This window comes from Amblyraja radiata, chromosome 5 (assembly GCF_010909765.2).
Source record: "Amblyraja radiata isolate CabotCenter1 chromosome 5, sAmbRad1.1.pri, whole genome shotgun sequence".
NCBI classification, from domain to species: Eukaryota; Metazoa; Chordata; class Chondrichthyes; order Rajiformes; family Rajidae; genus Amblyraja; species Amblyraja radiata.
In genome coordinates this window covers 25,151,534-25,171,809 of record NC_045960.1, presented here as the reverse complement: position 1 = coordinate 25,171,809, position 20,276 = coordinate 25,151,534, and the positions used below count along the sequence as shown (strand labels likewise).

The window sequence follows — 20,276 nt, the reverse complement described above, 5'->3', positions numbered from 1 at the left end:
CATTCCTTGGCCATTGGCCCAGTTGATCAGGACCCCATTGTAATCATGCATAAGCTACTTCACCTTCCACTGTACCACAAATTTTAATGTCATTAATAAACTTATTAACCATGCCACTTGGATTCACATTTAAATCATTAATATAAGGAATAGTCAGAGTCCCACAGTGTAGAAACATGCCCTTCAGCCCAGCTTTTCCACACTGACCTGCATGAACCATCTACACTAGTCCCACCTGCCTGCGTTTGGTCCATGTTCCTCCAAACCTATCCAATCCATTTACCTATATGCCTCTTAAACGTTTCAACAGTACGCGCCTCAACTACCTCCTCTGGTAGCTCCTTCCACCCACCACCATTTGTGTAAAATAGTTGCCCCTCATTGTATTATTAAAACTTCCCCCACTCACCTGAACCCTATGTCCTCTGGTTCTTGATTCCCCAACTCTGGGTAAAAAACACAGTGTGTTTACCCTATCTAATCTGCTCATCATCTTAAACACCTCTATAAGATCACCCCTCATTCTCTTGAGCTCCAAGGAATAAAGTCCCAGCCTACTCAACCTCTCCCTATAACTCAGGCCCTTGAGTATAGGAGGATTTGAGTATAGGAGTAAAGAGGCCCTTCTGCAGTTGTACAGGGCCCTGGTGAGACCACATCTGGAGTATTGAGTGCAGTTTTGGTCTCCTAATTTGAGGCAAGACATCCTTACTATTGAGGCAGTGCAGCGTAGGTTCACGAGGTTAATCCCCGGGATGGCGGGACCGTCATATGAGGATAGATTGGAAAGACTGGGCTTGTATTCACTGGAATTCAGAAGGATGAGAGTGAATCTTATAGAATGTATACAATTATAAAAGGACTGGATAAGCTAGATGCAGGAAAAATGTTCCCAATGTTGGGGGAACCAGGGTCTCCAGCCTAAGAATAAAGGGGAGGCCATTTAAAACTGAGATGAGAAAAAACTTTTTCACCCAGAGTTGTGAATTTGTGGAGCTCTCTGCCACGGAAAGCAGTAGAGGCCAATTTACTGGATGAATTTAAAAGAGAGTTAGATAGAGCTCTAGGGGCTAGCGGAATCAAGGGATATTACTGATTGTGGATGATCAGCCATGATCACAATGAATGATGGTGCTGGCTCCAAGGGCCAAATGGCCTCCTCCTGCACCTATTTTCTATGTTAACATCCTAGTGAATCTTTTCTGCACGTTTTCCAGCTGAACAACATATTACCTATAACAGGGTGACTAAAACTGAATATAATTCTCCAGATGTGGCCTCCCCAATGTCCTGTACAACTTTAACATAACCTCCCACTTATCAATTGTATTTGAGTTCGACTTGATTGCACTTGATTGTACTTATGTACGGTAAACCTGATCTGTTTAGATAGCATGCATAACAAAGCTTTTCACTGTACCTGTGACAATTCACTGTACATGTAAATTTAAACCCAAGAATTAAACAATAACTCTGTTCCATTCTCCACCAAAGTTGCCTGAATTAATGAGTTTCTCCAGCATTTTTGTTTTAATTGAGTTCAAGTGTACAAGTGTTTATGCAGGTCATGCAGGCAGAGGTAGTTTCCTGTCTTAACGATTTAGAGGTAATTTCCCGATGCTTTAATCGGTCGGAGCATTGAGTGTAAGAGTTGGGATGATATGTTGGATCTTGTGTAGGCAGAGCAGATAGTTTAACTTGGCAACACGTTCAGCACAGATATTGCGGCTAAAGGGTCTGTTCCTGGGCTGTTCTGATTTATGTTCTATGTATAGTTGCCTCATAAAAATGAATGGGAGAAATTGATTGTTAGGATAAAATAGAACTTTTCATTTGACAGCTGGTGAGTCTTGTTCGGGCTTCCGTGACTGTGAAAGTCATTCTGTAGTTGCTGCCCGCTCCTTTCATCGAGACTATCTCATGCTGCATTGCACCCATGGACAAGGTGGCAGCCAGGTACCTGATCGATGACTACATCTGGGCCATATAGCAAGAACAACTGTACCTTAAGTGCAAGGGACAAGGGATCTTGAGGCAGAAGATCTGTTCTGCAAGGTGCTCATTCCCCAATACATGCAAGGACTGTGCAAGGTCATACATTGCCCTCCATGTTTGGGATAAAGACCCATCATTTATTAATCGCCTCTGTACTCCACAATTTGAGATTTGTAATAGAAAAAAATCACTTGTGGTTAAAGTGCACATTGTCAGATTTTATTAAAGACGATTTTTATACATTTTGGTTTCATCATGTAGAAATTACAACTGTATACATAGTCCCCCTATTTCTGGGCACCATAATGTTCAAGTAAGCAGTTCTTTATCACCATCTCTATATTAATCAGGGATGGGCAATAAATTATGACTATGACAATAACGGCCATAGTTCAATGAGAAAAAATAGGTAAACACTTTATCAAGGCTGAAATTGATAATTTGCATTGTGTTTTGTGAAAGTATGTTAATTAAAAAAATGGCCAATTAATTTAAATGTCACACTGCGCAATCCTATCAAATCTAGGAATCTCTCAGTTGTGAACAAATTGAAGATCATCAACCTTAAATGTTAACTATTGTTCTCTCTGAAGTTGCTGCCTGATCTGCCATGCATTTCCCGCATTGTGTGCTTTTATTCCAGTTTTTGCAGGTTTTTTTTTTAATGTTCCTATCAAATCAAGGCTCTATAAGAATGTTTATCTAATCTCACAATGGAGATGAAAAATTAAATTATTTCAAATTTTATACATCAGTGCAATGAAGCTGCTGCCACTTAACTTCATTACTGAAATGTTTTAAAATGTTTGTTACGTTGATTTGAAAATATTCTCTAGAATCTGCTTTCATGATGTAGACATTTTCAACAAAGCCATATGATGACCCCGATTCAGATTGATCCATTCTCCTGAATAATATATGGAAGCTTTCAACTTAAAATCCTACACCAATGTTATAAGCTTCTTTCAAAAATAAAAGATGCACAATAGAGAAAAATCAATACGATAATTTGAAACCACAATGAATGACTAATGATAAAAAGGTAACTTAGCAGAAATTATCGGAGTAATGAGCCAGATAATATTTAATGAGGCATTTAAGAGGGTTTAGAATAGGCACATAGATATGCAGGGAATGGAGGAATATGGATCACGTACATGCAGAGGATAATAGCTTAATTTGGCTCATGTTTGGCGTGGACATTGTGGTCCGAAAGGCCTGGTCTAATGCTGTGGTTTTCGATGTGCAGGAAATAACTGCAGTTGCTGGTTTAAATCGAAGATAGACACAAAATGCTGGAAGCATTTCTGGAGAGAAGGAATGGGAGACCCTTCTTCAGAATGACTTTTCTAACTTCAAGTAGCCCTTGCTTTCCCTCTCTGTCCATCCCCTCCCCCTTTCCAGTCCTCCTACCAGTCTTACTGTCTCAGACTACATTTTATCTGTGTACCGCACACTCCCCTGACATCAGTCTGAAAAAGGGTCTTGACCTGAAACGTCACCCATTCCATCTCTTCAGAGATGCTGCCTGTCCCGCTGAGTTACTCCAGAATTTTGTATCTATCTGTGGTTTTCTACTGTATGTTCATTCAGTGTCTACTACTGTAGAAAGTTATGTTTATGTGAAATAAACAGAAAATCATTGAATTAATCAACAGGCCAGGCGTTTACTGTGGACAGAGAAACATAAATAACATTTCAAGTTGATGACCTTTAGTCGGAACACATTTACAGGAATACCCAAGCCAATACAATTGCTTTTGCATCATTATTCTAGTATTCCTGCTTATGTGACTCTTGTTCAGTTTATGATGACTGTGTCTTAATCAGATGACTGTGATCTTACAAAAAAGTAAAGGTTCTTGGCACTAAATTACCATCCAAATACGCATATCATCGAAAGGACATACATTTATATAGGACTCTGCATGACCACAGGCTGCTCTGATTAATCAATTTTTCGAAAGAAGTGATTAATGATTAATCACCCATGATTAATTGATAAAATGACTAAATTCCTAAACTCTCTCTTTTCTAAAGCTAGTACTAGAATAGAAGGGTATGAGAATTCCTTGCTTCGTCAATAAATGTTTGACAACTTTTCAGGCAGTTTATCCAGTAAAACTGAGCAAAAACATAAACATAATCAGTTAAATGTTTCAGAAAATTTTGAACAGCAAAATGTTGAATAAGTGGATCATTTTCAGGGGAAGAAGTCGGACGTTTGACACAACTTCCTTGTGATCAAAAACGATAGCAAGTCCAAGTATTGTGAAATATTTCAAATATCATCCCATCATCATTCAATATCATCCCATCATCATTCAAATATCATCTGGAACACAAACATGCCTTCAAATTTGACTCAGTGTCTTCAAATAAGTCAGTTGGCATTCCATGCTGCACAAATCAGGGAACAATTATTTTGCATTTCAAGAAGTCAACAGAAAAAACCCGAATTTATTATTGCAGATTTAGACAGAATTCCGGTTGCAACTTTGGCCAAAAGTGTCGACATCAAGAATGTCAAGAAGCCAAAACCAGTGATGTCATATTCAAACCCACAAGACATTTTGAAGGTAGTGAAGCACAAAATGGCTGTCCTGGAAAGCACATCAAAACACCAAAGCACACTTGAAAAAGTGTAGAAAGCACTCATGACAATTCCTCCTGGCTCAGTTGAATCTGAAAAATGTTTATGTGGGTAGCTTTTATTTGCATGCACAGTTATTTATTGTAAGTTGGTATATTTAGTTAGATAGTTAGATAATACTTTGGCTTTGGGCTTGGCTTCTTAGTTGAGAGCTTATCCTGGAGTTATAGCACAAGTATTTTGTTTTTTATTTGTAATTTTGTTTTTTTAACATTTTACCTAATGATAGTCTAAAGTAGGTTTACATTTGTGAAATAAAGGTAAACGCAAAGAAAGAATGAGCATTAATTTGAAAATGACAAAAATTCTACTTTGAAAATTAATAATTTTAATCAGAGCAAAGTGATTCATGATTAATTACTTTTTCAAAATTAATCAATTTTCTAATGTGTTTTTTGGCCGATAAGCAAAAGAATGATGTTTAACATTTTCGAGGTGCTAGTACACCAAACCAGCACTTACCATCACATAAAAAAGTAGTGCATTAGAGTAGGCAACCCCTGTGTTATGACGATTTGGGTTACAGAAATTTGCTTTTAGAGAATTCATAAATCACCATTAAAAAAAAGTGACATATGGAATGAAATTTGATCTCATGGAATTTGTGTAAAAAGTAAATAAATCAACATTTGCTGCCAACTTATGTTTCCTGACACATGCAGTTGACATAGTTTCACGTAACAAAAAAAAAAAATCAGTCAGTTTTCCAGAAATGTGCCTTAGGTATAATTACTGTCGAGGTACAAAACATCGCAGCAATCAATGTAGATAAATTAACAATTACATTTTTAGATAACAGTTTTGTGGGAAAATTACCTGCCAGAACACTAACTCTGATAGGTGCCATAACATAATTTCACTTCACAGAAGCTGGAAGGAGTGCAGAGAAGATTTACGAGGATGTTGTCAGGACTTGATGGCCTGGGCTATAGATAGGTTGGACAGGCTAGGACTTTATTCCTTGGAATGCAGGAGGCTGAGGGTTGATCTTATGTGGGTGTATAAAATAATGAGGAAAATAGATTGGGTGAATGCACAGAATCTTTTACCCAGGATAAAGGAATCAAGAACCAGAGCACATAGGTTTAAGGTGAGAGGGGCAAGATATATTAGGAACCTGAGGGGCAACTTTTTCACTCAGGGTGGTGGGTATATGGAATGAGGTGCAGATTTAGCTAGATTCTAAAACAACATTTGAAAGATACTTGAAAGATATGGATAGGAAAGGTTTAGAGCAAGTGTCGGCAACCTACGGCCCCCGGGCTGAATGCGGCCCGTAAGCCAAAATCATCCGGCCCGCAGGCATGTTTTTTCCCCCGTAATTATCCGACCATCAGCTCCGGTACCTCCCGGGCCCGAGGCCGCAGCGTCCAGGCGCGGTGACGCAAGGAGGCCTGCTCTGGCGGCCGAGCAGCGAGCTCTGGGTGTACCGCATCCTGCGCAAAGCCGCCGGCACGACCGCGCACCTTCTGCGTCTGGGCTTCACTGTCGGGATTAAAGATCCGCGCGATGATCTTTGGTCGGGATCGGGGTTGTCAATAGGCTGGGGACTAGCGAGTATGAGTGGCGTCCTCGAAGGGGCGGGATCCATGTGTACATGTGATAGATGTGGCCCGCCATCCGCTCACAGACATGCGTCCTGGCCCCTATGCAGAACAAGGTTGCCGACCCCTGGTTTAGAGGGCTATGGGCCAAACACGGGCAAATGGGACTAACTTAGATGGGGCATACTGGTCGGCATGGACGGGTTGGGCCGAAGATCCTGTTTCCATGCAGTATGACTCCATGACTCACTAAGAAAACAAAAATAATGTAATATATTTTGTTAAAGATAGCAGTCCATTGGTACTACGCCGATGTATTTATAGAAGATTACATGTTAAAGCCTTAAAATGGAGCTTGAACCCAAGACTTTCTGAGCCACATGTGAAAATACAATTGCTAAACCAGTGCAGACACCAGAAACATACAGATTATAAAATAAATGGTTACTTTCATCATTAATATAGAAGAAATAGGCCATTAGGACATAAAATTAGCTTTAACAGTGTTTAGTAACATTTTACTAGAGATTCCTCTTACAACGATAAGTACAAAGGTCAGTGTGTAAACCCTGACTTGGTAGATTTTTCAACACTCCTTAAACTAATCTCTCGTGAACCCCTCCAGACTAATCTTAAACTCTAATTACAAGATCATCTGTGCCTACACGGTCCCCTTCTGTCTGCAGTCTTCCAACTACACCAATGCATCTTACTGTCATTTTCACTTTGTATTCCATCTTCTTTCTTTCTGATTTATTCACCGTCTTGTTCAGGAGGCCATTTCTGTCCACTTAACTACATCTTACAGCTCCCATAGAATAGAATAGAATAACGTTTATTGTCATTTGAACCTAAGTTCAAACAAAATTACGTTTCTGCAGTCATACAAACAAGAAGGAAAAAAAACCAAGACACACAATTAACACAATTTACATAAACATCCATCACAGTGATTCTCCAAGCACCTCCTCACTGCGATGGACGGCAAAGTCTTGTCCCTCCCCTGTTCTCTATTCTTCTCCCGATGTTAAAGCCCCCAGCAGGCGATCGTAAGTCCCGCGGCCATTGAAGCCGCGCCGGGCTATGTAAGGCCCCTCTCCAGGTCGTTTTTAACACCGCGATTCGGGCGGGAGAAGTTGCCGTTGCGGGAGCTCCGAAAAGCGGTCTCTCATCAGGGACCCGTGAGCTCCTGATGTCACCGTCCACAGGGCCTGCGGCTGGAGCCTCCGAAGCTCCGAAGTCGGGTCGCATCCAAGCGCCATCACAGCTCTCCACGCTCCGAAGTCGGCCACCAGATGGTGAGTCCACAGGCTCTGCGACTGGAGCCCCAGGTCAATTCCGGTTGGAGGCCGCTCCACGGTGCTAGGCCCCAATGACAACGGAGACCCGACAGGGAAAGATCAGGTCCCCGTACAGAGAAGAGATTTAAAAGTTTCCCCCACCCCCCCATATATACACAGCTAAAAATAATATATAAACTGCACCCAAAACATGCACTTAACAGTACATCAAAAAAAAAAGACAGATGGACTGCAGAGGCCAATAGACATATTAACTGACATTATCAACCCTTTATTTTCACCTGTCTCTTGTTACTTTCAAGATTCCCGTTGATTAAGCAACCAAATGTTTTAATTACATCCCTCCGATACTTAATACAGAAAAGCAAGCTGGGGGAAGTGATGCCAAGAAAATATATTTATACCAAATTACAACAAATGTTAGCAATTTATTTGTTAATTAATTCATTTGGTAACATTTGCTTTTTTAAATATTTGGCAGGTAAACTCACCTTTATTACAAGATGTCACACATCCAATTATTTCCCCTTAGAATCCTTCCCTTTTAAATGTGCGAAGGATAGTGTTATGGGAATAGCGCTACCTGTGGCGCAGTACTCAAGATGGATCCTGAATAAAGATGGCTGAACCCAAGTCACGATTGTAAAGCGTCTGTTGGTTAGTTTTGAAGCTGTAATGGGGTAGTTTACAGTACTGGCGCCGACCTGTAGGGGGTATGGCTGCCTAGCCTGCAGCTGTTTGTTTTTCATTTCTTTTTTCTTATTTTTAGTTAGTTTAGTGTTTTGTTTTTAAGGAGTTCTAGCTTTTTTATGTGTGGGGAGGGGGGGGGGGGGGGGAAGGGGGGAAACTAATTTTCAGGGTCCCTACCTGGTCGGAGATGCAGCTTTTCTCCGGGCTGCACTTTCGACCCGTCCTCGCGGCCTACCAGCGGGCCTGGAGTGGCATTTCCTGAGGGGACCGCCTGAAGCCTCGGCATCGGCGGCGGCGGCTGCGGAGCTGCGGGTCCGAGGAGCGAGGGGACCGCCCGGAGCCTCGGCGGCGGCACCGGCGGCGGCGGCACCGGCATCGGCGGCGGCGGAGCTGCGGGTCTGAGGACGGCGGTGCAGCGCTGGAGCGCCATTGCGAGGCGGGCGGTGCCTTGCCTGGGTCGCTGAGCTGGAACTCCGGTGAGCTGGGTCCGTGGCGGAGCTGCGGGTCTGAGGAGCGGCTGCAGGCGGCGGCGCTGAACTTTCCATCGGGAGCCTGGGATCTCTCGACGAGATCGCCAGTTGAGCTCCATTCGGCGCGGCCTTGTCGGCTCCGGAAGCCACGGTCTCGAGTAGGGAGGCGGCCGTTCCAGGGTTCCCATGCCGCTGAGAGGATTCTCCCGACGCCGGAATATCATCACCCGGCGAGGACGGCCTGGAACATCGGGACTCCGTAGAGGCAACTGTGGAGGCCTCAATAGGCCCGACTATGGGTGGACATTGGGGATGGGACTGGACTCTGTGCCTTCCCCCATAATGGGAACCATTGTGGGGGGATGTTTTTATGTTAAAGCTATTTATTATTGTTATGTTTGTATTCTTTTTTATGTGCTGCATTGGCAAAAGGAATTTCACTACATTTAGGTGTATGTGACAATAAATCAACCTTTGAACCTTTGAACCTTTGAAGGAAACATAACATTAAAACATGGTGTCAGATCGGGGACAATTTCAAGAATCGTCAAGAGTTTTGATCATGTGCACGGTGACGGCATACAAAGTTTGTGAGTGAGTGCACTACCAATAGACATACATCGGAGAGTTTGTATGTTGAACTTGAAGGTGCCGAATTTTGACTTTGGCATTTGACTTTGTGACAGCATGAATGAAGCTGAAGTGTGATGCAGACACAATAGGAGCTCATTAGGAGACACAAAGTAGATATTTCCGGGAGTGACGGCGCAGAATTGAGTGTTGAAGTACGGGTGACCGGATATACCAGACTATTGTGAGGCCATAGACATAGCACACGTTTTGGTCAAGTGCGTATATACCCGCCGTTGTAACAACATTGTTTCCATCTATGGAGAGGCTGATTGGTCAGGAAAATGCAGCAACTAAAGCCCCCTAGGCAAGTGAATTTCGAGGCAAGGGACCTGCCAATGGAGTGGAGACAATGGAGGGAGGAGTTTGAGCTCTATGTTGATTTGAGCTTGGCAGGGAAGGATGACAAAACAAAGAGGAAATTCAGAAAGAGGTAGGAGATGAATTGAGAGCAGCTAGAGACAGACAAGCAGACTACTATAATAGAGGATCCCAAGATCTGATCCCCCTGAAAGGTGGTGATCCAGTTCGAGTGATTCCAACTGGTGACCGACATCAACCCTGGAGGAAGGCTGTGGTTGTACGCTGTGCTGCACAACCCAGATCTTATGAAGACAGAACCGAGGACGGCGTCATCTGAGGAAGACCAACGAGCCATTTCATCGCGCTGATGTTGACCTGGATGACCTGGTGATGACGCCTGAACCCGAGCGAGACAATCGACCTGTGAGCCGACCACCGGTCCCCAGGGAGCATCAAACCCTGACAACAAGATCTATTGGATGCGTTCGAAAACCACGCTATCTGCTAGATTATGTACCCAAATAAGGATAAAGTGCCTGTACTTGTAGTTGATTATAGATTTAAAAGGCTATTAGGTTATATTTAAATGTTAACGTTATATTGTTATTTTTACAGTTTGATATGGGGTTAGTACATACTGAGGGTAGCCAATGTGTGGCAATAATTGCAATTTTAAAACAAAACAAATTAATAAATAAAAGGGGAAAGGAAATGAGGAACCAGATAATTATTGTTCAAAGGTTAGATAATTCCGAGCACTGAACTGTCGCAGATCCAAGGAATGAGAATTTGAAAGTTACCACGGAAATGGACTGTCGAACACATGTTGGATTCAGTGAAATAAGATGCCATGGACTCGGTTGAAATTAGGAAAAAAATAAAGTTCCTGTACATATGTGTTTTGTAAACAAGGGGGGATGTTATGGGAACTCAAGATGCATCCTGAATAAAGATGGCTGAACCCAAGTCACGATTGTAAAGCCTCTGTTGGTTAGTTGTGAAGCTGCAATGGAGCAGTTTACAGTAAGGAAACATAACATTAAAACAGATAGGACGTGGTTTTTATTGATGTCATTTGCCTGGATTGGTATACAAGCAAGGCATTCAGCTGTCAGTATAGCAGTATCTGCTCCGGGCCTCAGCCAGTACCTCTGGAACTGAGAGGCAGTTCTCCACCACGTACATGTTTGAGTAACTGCATCCTCTGTACTGAGTCAGCTTCAGGTTTCCACTAAACTTAATTTGTGTTATCAAAGAATCTTCTGCAAACCAGTGTATCCAGGAGCATAATATAATTTATTCATTTATTTTTATTTCCATTAAATGTGTTCTTTTGGGATATTTATAAACAGTAGACATGCAGATTTTAAAATCTTAATTTTCATTGAAAATCTCTATTTTTAGTGCTTTGGAAATCAGCATTAAAATGATGCCAGCAAGCAAATGAGTGTACACGCGCATTTTATTACTAAACCATGTAATCCTATGTTACATTTACCAAGCTATTAGGCATACTTGAAAGCATATCTGTAACCTGACCACATTCAATAATAAAAATTTGATCAAATTTAATTTATATAATTGTTACATCTGGTATTGAAAGTCAAAACGCAAAATATTAAGTTTATGGAATTAAATTACACAGTCACGGCATCCATTATGCGGAGTGCAGGCAGCTAATGCACTTAACCCATGCAAACATTTTTATGGATCATTTTTCAATGTATTGTCTAATATATTAAGGGAGGGCTAGTTCTTTGGAACAATTGTTCTGAAAAACCTCAAAATCCCCATTATTTTCCTTGCTAAAATCATCTAATCTATTTCAGCAACAATTGCACTGATGCATTCGAGTCCAGTATTTTTTTGCCAAAAACAACAGTTAGTTAGATTTCTCTTGATGACGCATCAGAACAATTGATTGAGCTGTACAAGGGAAATGTGGACGATCTATATCCAGATTAGTTGCACTTGTCGTTTCGCCATTATAGTTAGACTGTTTCATGATTAGACCCAGATAATGGCCACACAACTAGTGCAGATCAAATTTGTATTTGAGAAGGCTCTTTACTTATTAACACATATCCGCTCCCACCCTCTGTCGCTCTCTCCATCCATTTTCTCCCCCACCTGAGTCCATCTGCCCCACCTGAGTCCAGCTGCTGTCCCACCCTTCACTGATATAGGTTTCCCTCTCAACACTCAAGCTCTGAAGGGAAAGATTACCCCGTCTTGACCATCACACTGTTTTCAAGCTGCAGCTAAATGCTCAACTCTTGCATTTGTTCCATTACTTTGTTGCGAAGGCCATAGAAGCCACGGGAAAATACTGTAAACGGCATTTTGCAGGTTTTTGTGGTTTTTCCACCAACATTCTGATGGAAATTCCAGAAGAACCAATGCAGAAATTCACCCAAGGTCTGATTTGTTGCTCTGCCATAATAATAGAAAATGATTCAGCATAACATTGCCTTCAGCAACTCACTATATTTTGTGCACTATTTCAAATGAAATTGATTTATGGTAATTTACGAGCTTTTATAGTTCCATATCCCATCCCCCAAAGATTCCTATAGGGTTTCAAGATCCCTCATAAATCAGTTATAAAAACTGCCTATGATGAATGCACTTGTGCAAAAAGTTCCTGGAAGAAAATGAAATTTGAATCTCTTGCAAATCCTAAAGCAGTGATGGATTAAAACACTAATATAAGTATATTTCAAAATAAAAATAAATGTGGCCTATAAGGAAAGCAAAGCAATTAAGCATTCCCAAAAGAGGACAATGCTTCCAGCTGGTTTAACTCCACAGCTGAAAATCTAATTAGTAGAAGGGAAATTAAGCCATTAAGTTTAACATGACTTGGTTCCGTATTGATGAGTGGCCATTAGTCAGTAAATGAGTCTGAGCTTGCAGTGGTATTTGTTAAAAATACATGTCAGGTAAAATAGGTTGCAATTTTCCAATTTAAGTTTAAATCAGCACTCAAAAGCTCAGCCTCACATTTGACAAAGAAAAGTACTGCTGGACAAGAGAATGGATATACACCAATAATGCTACAAAAATATTAAACTAACACTATTGGCCTTACACATGGCAACAGCATAAAATGGGTTGAAACCTACAGGCTCGGTGAATGAAGACAGTGCAATGGATGCGGTGTCCATTGGGATGGAATAAACACAGAGACCACTGTTCTCAGAAAAGGGAAAGCTGAGGCCTTCTTCCATTGAGTTATTCGAGACACAGGAAAGTTCCATGCATGAGGTTGTACACTTGAAATGGCACATGACAATTTTTTGCATACAACTTCAAAAATTATTTTTCAATATTGCTTCATTCCAATTAAAGTCCTAATGTATTAATTTTAAATCAGTAACAAATGAAGAAACTTCCTTGTAAATCTCCTGAGTAATTATTTTAATTTACACACTAATGGGGCCATGTTGACAATAAATTGTATAGTAGCAATCACCCAATTAACTTTGAGAATGAAATTTCAAAATGCAGAAAGTGCGCATGGACAACTGATCAATTTGCCTTTGCTTGTAGATAAGTTGCAAGATAAGCAAGTCAGTCACAGCAGTAAACTACAAGCAAGGAAACTGATGGAAGATGTAAAACAAAATTAACCCAAATTTCCACCAACCCTGGCTGTGTGGCAATAAATTATATCTATCTATCTATCTAACGTGACGAGCGACTTCAAGAAATCCAAATTTGTGTAATTTTTTTTTAATGACTGGAAAAGTTACCAAACGGATTATTACTGAAAGAAATGCCACCTTTTAACTGAATCAAACATTAATATTAAAATAAATCAAGCCACAATCAAAATTGTTTGGTGGTGATGATGTAGATCAGTACTTCTAGGCTTCCATTAAAAGTGATTTATTGCGTCAATTTCTTGCTATTAAGGGAGTGCAGCGTAGGTTCACAAGGTTAATTCCCGGGATGGCGGGACTGTCATATGTTGAGAGAATGGAGCGGCTGGGCTTGTATTCTCTGGAATTTAGAAGGATGAGAAGGGATCTTATTGAAACATATAAGATTATTTAGGGTTTGGACACGCTAGAGGCAGGAAACACGTTTCTGATGTTGGGGAGTCCAGAACCAGGGGCCACAGTTTAAGAATAAGGGGTAAGCCATTTAGAACGAATATGAGGAAACACTTTTTCCACTTTGTGAGTTTGTGGAATTCTCTGCCTCATGGTGGAGGCCAGTTCTCTGGATACTTTCAAGAGAGAGCTAGATAGGGCTCTTAAAGTGGCTTTTTCACGGGGCGACTTGACGCAAGAGTGAACCAGAGTTTAACATCGTGGGAACCCCGTGCGATAACAGTACGGCATTTGTGGACCACCGTGGCGCTAACGGCAGGTAATCGTGTAACTTGGTCACTCGGGAGTAAATTCAAGAAAGTTTGAATTTCTCCAAGAGTGACTTGTACACTTGTGGGTAAGCATTGCAACATTGTATGAACATAGTGGCCAGTGCGATATCCATGCGATATCCGTAATAACTCTTGCGGATACCGTGGGAACTCCTGCGAACGGTGAGTAACTGAGCAGTTTGATTGTCAGTGCTTGTTTTACCTCATTGTTAAATAAATATATTTATTACTATCAGATTGATGTCTGCAATTCCTCATTAACACATCACTACAAGATGAATGTCTCTAATGTTATAATCCCTCTCATGCTGAAACACAAAATAGTTGAAGGGAGGTGAAATAATCACATTTTCATTCTTTTTCATTTTTGAGTGTTCAGATACCTCACTTGCTGAGCTATTTTACTCCAGCAGTTTGTGTCTCTTTTTGTCTAAAGCAGTTTCTAAGACTGTAGGAACTCCGCGGGCCAGGCAGCATCTACGGAGTGAAATGGACAGGCGACCCTTTCTTCAGGCTGCCTTATCTCTCCCCCCTACACACACAAATGCTGGAGAAACTCAGCGGGTGCAGCAGCATCTATGGAACGAAGGAAATAGGCAACGTTTCGGCCCGAAACGTTGCCTACTTCCTTCGCTCCATAGATGCTGCTGCACCCGCTGAGTTTCTCCAGCATTATTGTGTACCTTCGATTTTCCAGCATCTGCAGTTCCTTCTTAAACACAAATGCACCGAGTTCCTCCAGCATTTCGTGTTTTGCTCAGTATTCCAGCATCCGCTGTCTCCCGCGTCTCCAATAAAACAAAACTACTGTCAAAAGGGTGAAGAATAGGGGCAGAGATAGATACATTCCTGATTAGTGCGGCTGTCAGGAGGTTATGGGGAGAAGGCAAGAGAATGTGGTTGAGAGGGAGAGATAGATCAGCCGCGATTGAATGGCGGAGTGGACTTAATGGACCGAATGGCCTAATTTTGCTCCTATAACTAACAAAGATAGTAATTGTTAGGGAAATGTAGTTATTAAAGACGAGGGGGAGCAGAAATGGGCAGTCTGGGATGGCTCGCGAGATACTTGCATAGAGGCACAAAAGTTAAAGGGCAGATAAACAGAGAGGGGGGGGGGGGACTTCCCTCAGAGCCCATCTGTTACCATTAATTGGACAATTCGGTCTGTGAAACGCAACACGCCAGCCCCGACATCCAGCCCGGTGGTCAGTCCTTTGAAGATAGACACCAGTTGCTTGGAGCAACTCAGCCGGACAGGCAGCAACTCTGGAGAGAAGGAACGGGTGGCGTTTCGGGTCGAGAGCCTTCTTCAGACTGAGGTCAATCCCCTGCATGGATAACAGGAGTCCCAGCCAACACGACAATCGCCCGCTGCACAGTCTCGGAGCTTCCACTGCGAAAACGGTGCCTACATTTGAGCACTTATGTAACTGAACCATCCTAACACCAACCACAGAGCATTCCTGAACTACTACCTACCTCATTCGAGACCCTCGGACTATCTTAGATCGTATACTCACTGGCTTTATCGAGTTACAGTGTGGAAACCGGCCCTTCGGCTCAACTTGCCCATACCGGCCAAAATGTCCCATCGAAACTAGTCCCATCTGCCTGCGTCTGGTCCATATCCCTCCCAACCTGTCTTATCCATGTACCTGTCTAAATGTTTCTTAAATGTAGGGATGGACCCAGCCTCAACTACCTCCTCTGGCAGCTTGTTCCATACACCCACCACCCTTTGTGCGAAAATGTTACCCCTCACTCAGATTCCTATTAGATCTTCCCCCCTCACCTTGAACCTATGCCCTCTGGTCCTCGAATCCCCTCTGTGGGCAAAGGACATATATTACCCTGGACTCTGTCTATTTCCCTGCCTGTACGTCTCATGGTTTTGTACACCTCACAGCCTCTGTCCCCAGTGTGGAGTTAAGGGCTTGTTTATGGGAGCCCTGGGCTGAGAACTCTGGAGGATGGGTTTTAGACTTTATCGGGAATCGAGATAGACCCCGTAATGCAGGAGCAAAGAATCGCAGACGCTAATCTGCATTGGAAAGACACAATATGCGAGAGTAACTCAGCGCTGAAGAAGAGTCCCGACCCGAAACATCATCTATCCATGTTGTCTAGCGATGCTGCCTGACCCGCTGAGTTGCTCCAGCGCTTTGTGTCTTTCCACTAGACCTGTAATAAGTCTCGGCTGGGTGTTTACTGGGATCTCTGGTGTTTAATAGACGTCCTGGTGTTGGTTTTGATCGAGTTTACTACTGACAGTATTTAATCAGATCCATATTAAATCATTTCCCCGTCACCTTAAACCTATGTAATCTGGTCCTCGATTCGCCTACTCTGGGCAAGAGACTGTGCATCTACCCGATCGATTCCTCGCATGATTTTAAACATTATCTTGCACACAGCGTTGTTCCCTTCACCTTGTATACACCATTTATGGCTCGATTGTTACTATTTATTGTCTGTCTACTGACTGGTTAAACGTTTGAAAGTTTCACCTCTCAGTAGATAATAAAATAAGACAACCATAACGGTCAATGTGAGACAAAGTCTTTATTCCTATTTGACAAAATAAAAAGACGACTTCTTGCACATATTGAGAGAAGGTGCATCACACCAAACAACATTTGTCTAAAAAAAAAACAGATTATTCTTCAGCTCATTAAAGAGCTCGGGTGAAATTCTGACAAAGTTTGTGAATGCACTTTTATCCTCTTCGCACAGCACATTAAGCAGCTGATCATATTGTCCAAATTGAGGTCTCCGTTGAAAGATGGGCTTCACCCAGTGAGACTTCCTCTTAATTCTCTTTTTAATTAATCTCACCCTTCTGCCTTCACGCAAGCGTTCTCGATGCACATAGTGGGCTGCTGCATACAGCGCGTCAATGAAAATAACCACCATCCTGTACTCGAAAATACTTAGTATAGGCATGTCTCCAAATGAGCCAATTCAACCAAGGGAGGAATATAGTGTGTGAAAAAACCCAATATAGTGTGTGAAAACAAAGTAACATCATTTGTGCCACGTGATTAACAACACTACAGTTCACGATGTTCATTCAAGATTAACGGGAAAGCTCGGGAGACGGACAAGTCACTCACACAAATAACAGAAATGCCGAGTACCGTGGGAACTCTTTATCTACCCCCCGTTATATCGTGCGAGACTCGTGCTGGACCACGACCACTTCACTCTGGTGACATCTTGCGTCAACTCGCCCCGTGAAAAAGCTGCTTAAAGATAGCGGAGTCAGGGGATATGGGGAGAAGGCAAGTTCAAGTTCAAGTGAGTTCAAGTGAGTTTATTGTCATGTGTCCCTGTATAGGACAATGAAATTCTTGCTTTGCTTAAGCACACAGAAAATAGTAGGCATTTACTACAAAACAGATAAATGTGTCCATATACCATGATATAAATATATACACACATGAATTAATAAACTGATAAAGTGCAAATAGCAGAAAGTGGTTATTAATAATCAGAGATTTGTCCGAGCCAGGTTTAATAGCCTGATGGCTGTGGGGAAGTAGCTATTCCTGAACCTGGTTGTTGCAGTCTTCAGGCTCCTGTACCTTCTACCTGAAGGTAGCAGGGAGATGAGTGTGTGGCCAGGATGGTGTGGGTCTTTGATGATACTGCCAGCCTTTTTGAGGCAGCGACTGCGATAAATTCCCTCGATGGAAGGAAGGTCAGAGCCGATGATGGACTGGGCAGTGTTTACTACTTTTTGTAGTCTTTTCCTCTCCTGGGCGCTCAAATTGCCGAACCAAGCCACGATGCAACCGGTCAGCATGCTCTCTACTGTGCACCTGTAGAAGTTAGAGAGAGTCTTCTACAGGAACGGAGTACTCAGCCATGATCACATTGAATGGCTAAATGGCCTACTCCTGCACCTATTGTCTATTGTTTGTATATGAACATTTTCTATTCTACGTAGTAAAATACATGCACCATTCTGTAACAGTGGCCATTCTTTAGGTTTATTGAAATTTTTTTTTTTTAATTTACCAGCAATTGCAGTTCTGTTTAACGATACAGGATTAATGGCACAAGAGCTAATGAAAGATACTTTCAATTCCAGAGGAACACATCTTATTTGCACCATTAACCAAAAGGGCAGTCAAATAAAACTAAGAGTTTTGCATACACAAATGTAACTGCTCAAGAGCAAGCTGATCGCTGAATGATTAAACTAATCATCATGATCTCACTCTTGCTAAACTACACAAATTATCCAAACATGCAAATAACTAAAATGTTAGTCATCAGTTCAATTCATTTTCCATCAGTCCACATTTTGAAGCTTACTGCTGACCTCTCTGCACATTGCAAAACAATGAAGTAATCAGATGCACAATGAATCATATTTTCCATATTAGAAGACTGAAGTGTAGTCAGATTAGAATTAAAAATATATATTTATCTTTAACAATCTCTTTATCTATATGCTTTTTCTACTTAATTTATCCACTCTGAAGAGAGACCTAGAGATTTAGACACAGGCATGGGTGCCGGAAGACTGGAGGGTGGCTAATGTAGTGTATCTATTTAAGACGAGCTGTAATGAATAGCCGAGGAACTATTAGACACAAAATGCTGGAGTAACTCAGCGGGACAGGCAGTATCTCTGGAATGGGTGACATGTCGGATCGAGACCCTTCTTCAGACTGAGAATCAGGGGAGAGGGTGACATGGAGATATGGAAGGGTGAGGTGTGAAAACGTAGATCAAAGGGGAAGTTGAACAAGGAAACGTAGAATGTACATTGTTGGCAGAGGGGAAGCTGACAACGAGGCACATATTCAGTAGTATTTAATCAGTAGGACAATAAACTAGTCGGGTAATTAGGATGGGGTGGGACACAGAGAGCGGGAAAACAAGGGTTATTTGAAGTTAGAGAAATCAATATTAATATCCCTGGGTTGTAAGCTGCCCAAGAGAAATATGAGATGTTGTTCCTCCAATTTGCATTGGGCCTCACTCCGACAGTGGAGGAGGCCCAGGACAGAAAGGTCAGTGTGGAAAAGGGAGGGGGAGTTAAAGGTTTAGCAACCGGGAGATCGGGTAGGCCTAGGTGGACTGAGCAGAGGTGTTCAGCGAAATGATCGGCAAGCTTGCGCTTAGTCTCGTTGATATAGAATCCACACCTCGAACAGCGGATACAGTAGATGCTGGAGTAACTCAGCGGGACAGGCAGCATATCTGGAGAAAAGGAATGAGTGACATTTTGGGTCGAGACCCTTTTTCAGACTGAGAGAATGGGTGATGTTTCAGGTCGAAACCCTCTTCAGACTGAAGATGCGACCCGAAACATCACCCATTCCCTTCAGACTGAAGAAGGGTCTCAGCCAGAACCGTCACACCATTCCTTCTCTCCAGAGATGCCATCTGTCCCTGTGAGTTACTCCAGCATTTTGTGTCTATCTTTGGCGTAAACCAGATTCTGCAGTTCCTTCCGACACAGCCTAGGAACTATAGACCAGTGAGCCTAATGTCTGTGGTAGGTAAGTTACTGTACATGATTCTGAGGAATAAAATATATATATGTTTGGATAGAGATGGGGTAGATTATGGATAGTCAGCATGGTTTTGAATGTGAGAGATAGTGTCTTATGAATCTGATCAAGTTTTTTGAAGTAATCAAAAAGGTCAACAAGTGCAAATCCCTAAACAATGTCTGTTTGGACGACATTTGATAAGGTTTTGCATGATAGGCTGCTCTGGAAGTTTAGATCGCATGGGATCCAGGGAGAGATAGCTAACTGGATACTGAATTGGCTTCATAGAAGGAAGCAGAGGGTAGTGGTGGAAGGGTGTTTATTTGGACCGGAGGCCTATGAAGAGTGCCTTAGGGATTGGTGCTGAGCGATTGTTGTTTGTGGTTCATTTCAACAATTTGGATGAGAATGTACAAGGCAATAATTAGTAAATTTGCAGATTACACTAAAGTGGGTGGTGAAGATGGTTATCAAAAGTTACAACATGTTCTTGATCAGGTGGGCAAGTGGGCTGAGGAATAGCTAATTGAGTTTAATGCAGATAAGTGCAAGGTGTAGGAAGCAACACCTCTCTGGTCTGAAGAAGGGTCTCGACCCGAAACATCATCTATTCCTTATCTCCAGAGATGCTACCTGATCTGCTGAGTTACTCTAGTTTTTTGTATTTATCTTAAGTGCAAGGTGTTGTGTTTTAGGAAGTCAAACCAGGGCAAAATCTTCACAGTAAATGGTATGTTCCTGGGGAATGTATGTTCCTGGAGAGCAGAGGGATCTTGGAGTACAGGTA

At 42.1% G+C, this 20,276-nt stretch overlaps 1 protein-coding gene across 7 annotated transcripts in view; it reads right to left on the bottom strand.

Moving 5' to 3' along the window:
- Window positions 1–20,276, bottom strand: part of sh3bgrl2 (SH3 domain binding glutamate rich protein like 2) — a 143,020-nt gene that overhangs the window by 87,842 nt on the left and 34,902 nt on the right. Inside the window, exons 1-2 of one of the 7 annotated variants that reach the window (XM_033020809.1) lie at window positions 6,115–6,190; window positions 5,465–5,518 (exon numbers count right to left, since the gene is read on the bottom strand). The exons of 4 other annotated variants lie outside the window; for them this stretch is intronic. In XM_033020809.1, the coding sequence (XP_032876700.1) occupies window positions 5,465–5,500 (36 nt within the window). In that variant the 5' untranslated portion in view covers window positions 5,501–5,518; window positions 6,115–6,190. Of the gene's footprint in view, window positions 1–5,464; window positions 5,519–6,114; window positions 6,233–7,984; window positions 8,047–20,276 lie in introns of those variants that run through there. 2 more of the 7 variants (XM_033020814.1, XM_033020812.1) reach the window with 2 other exon arrangements.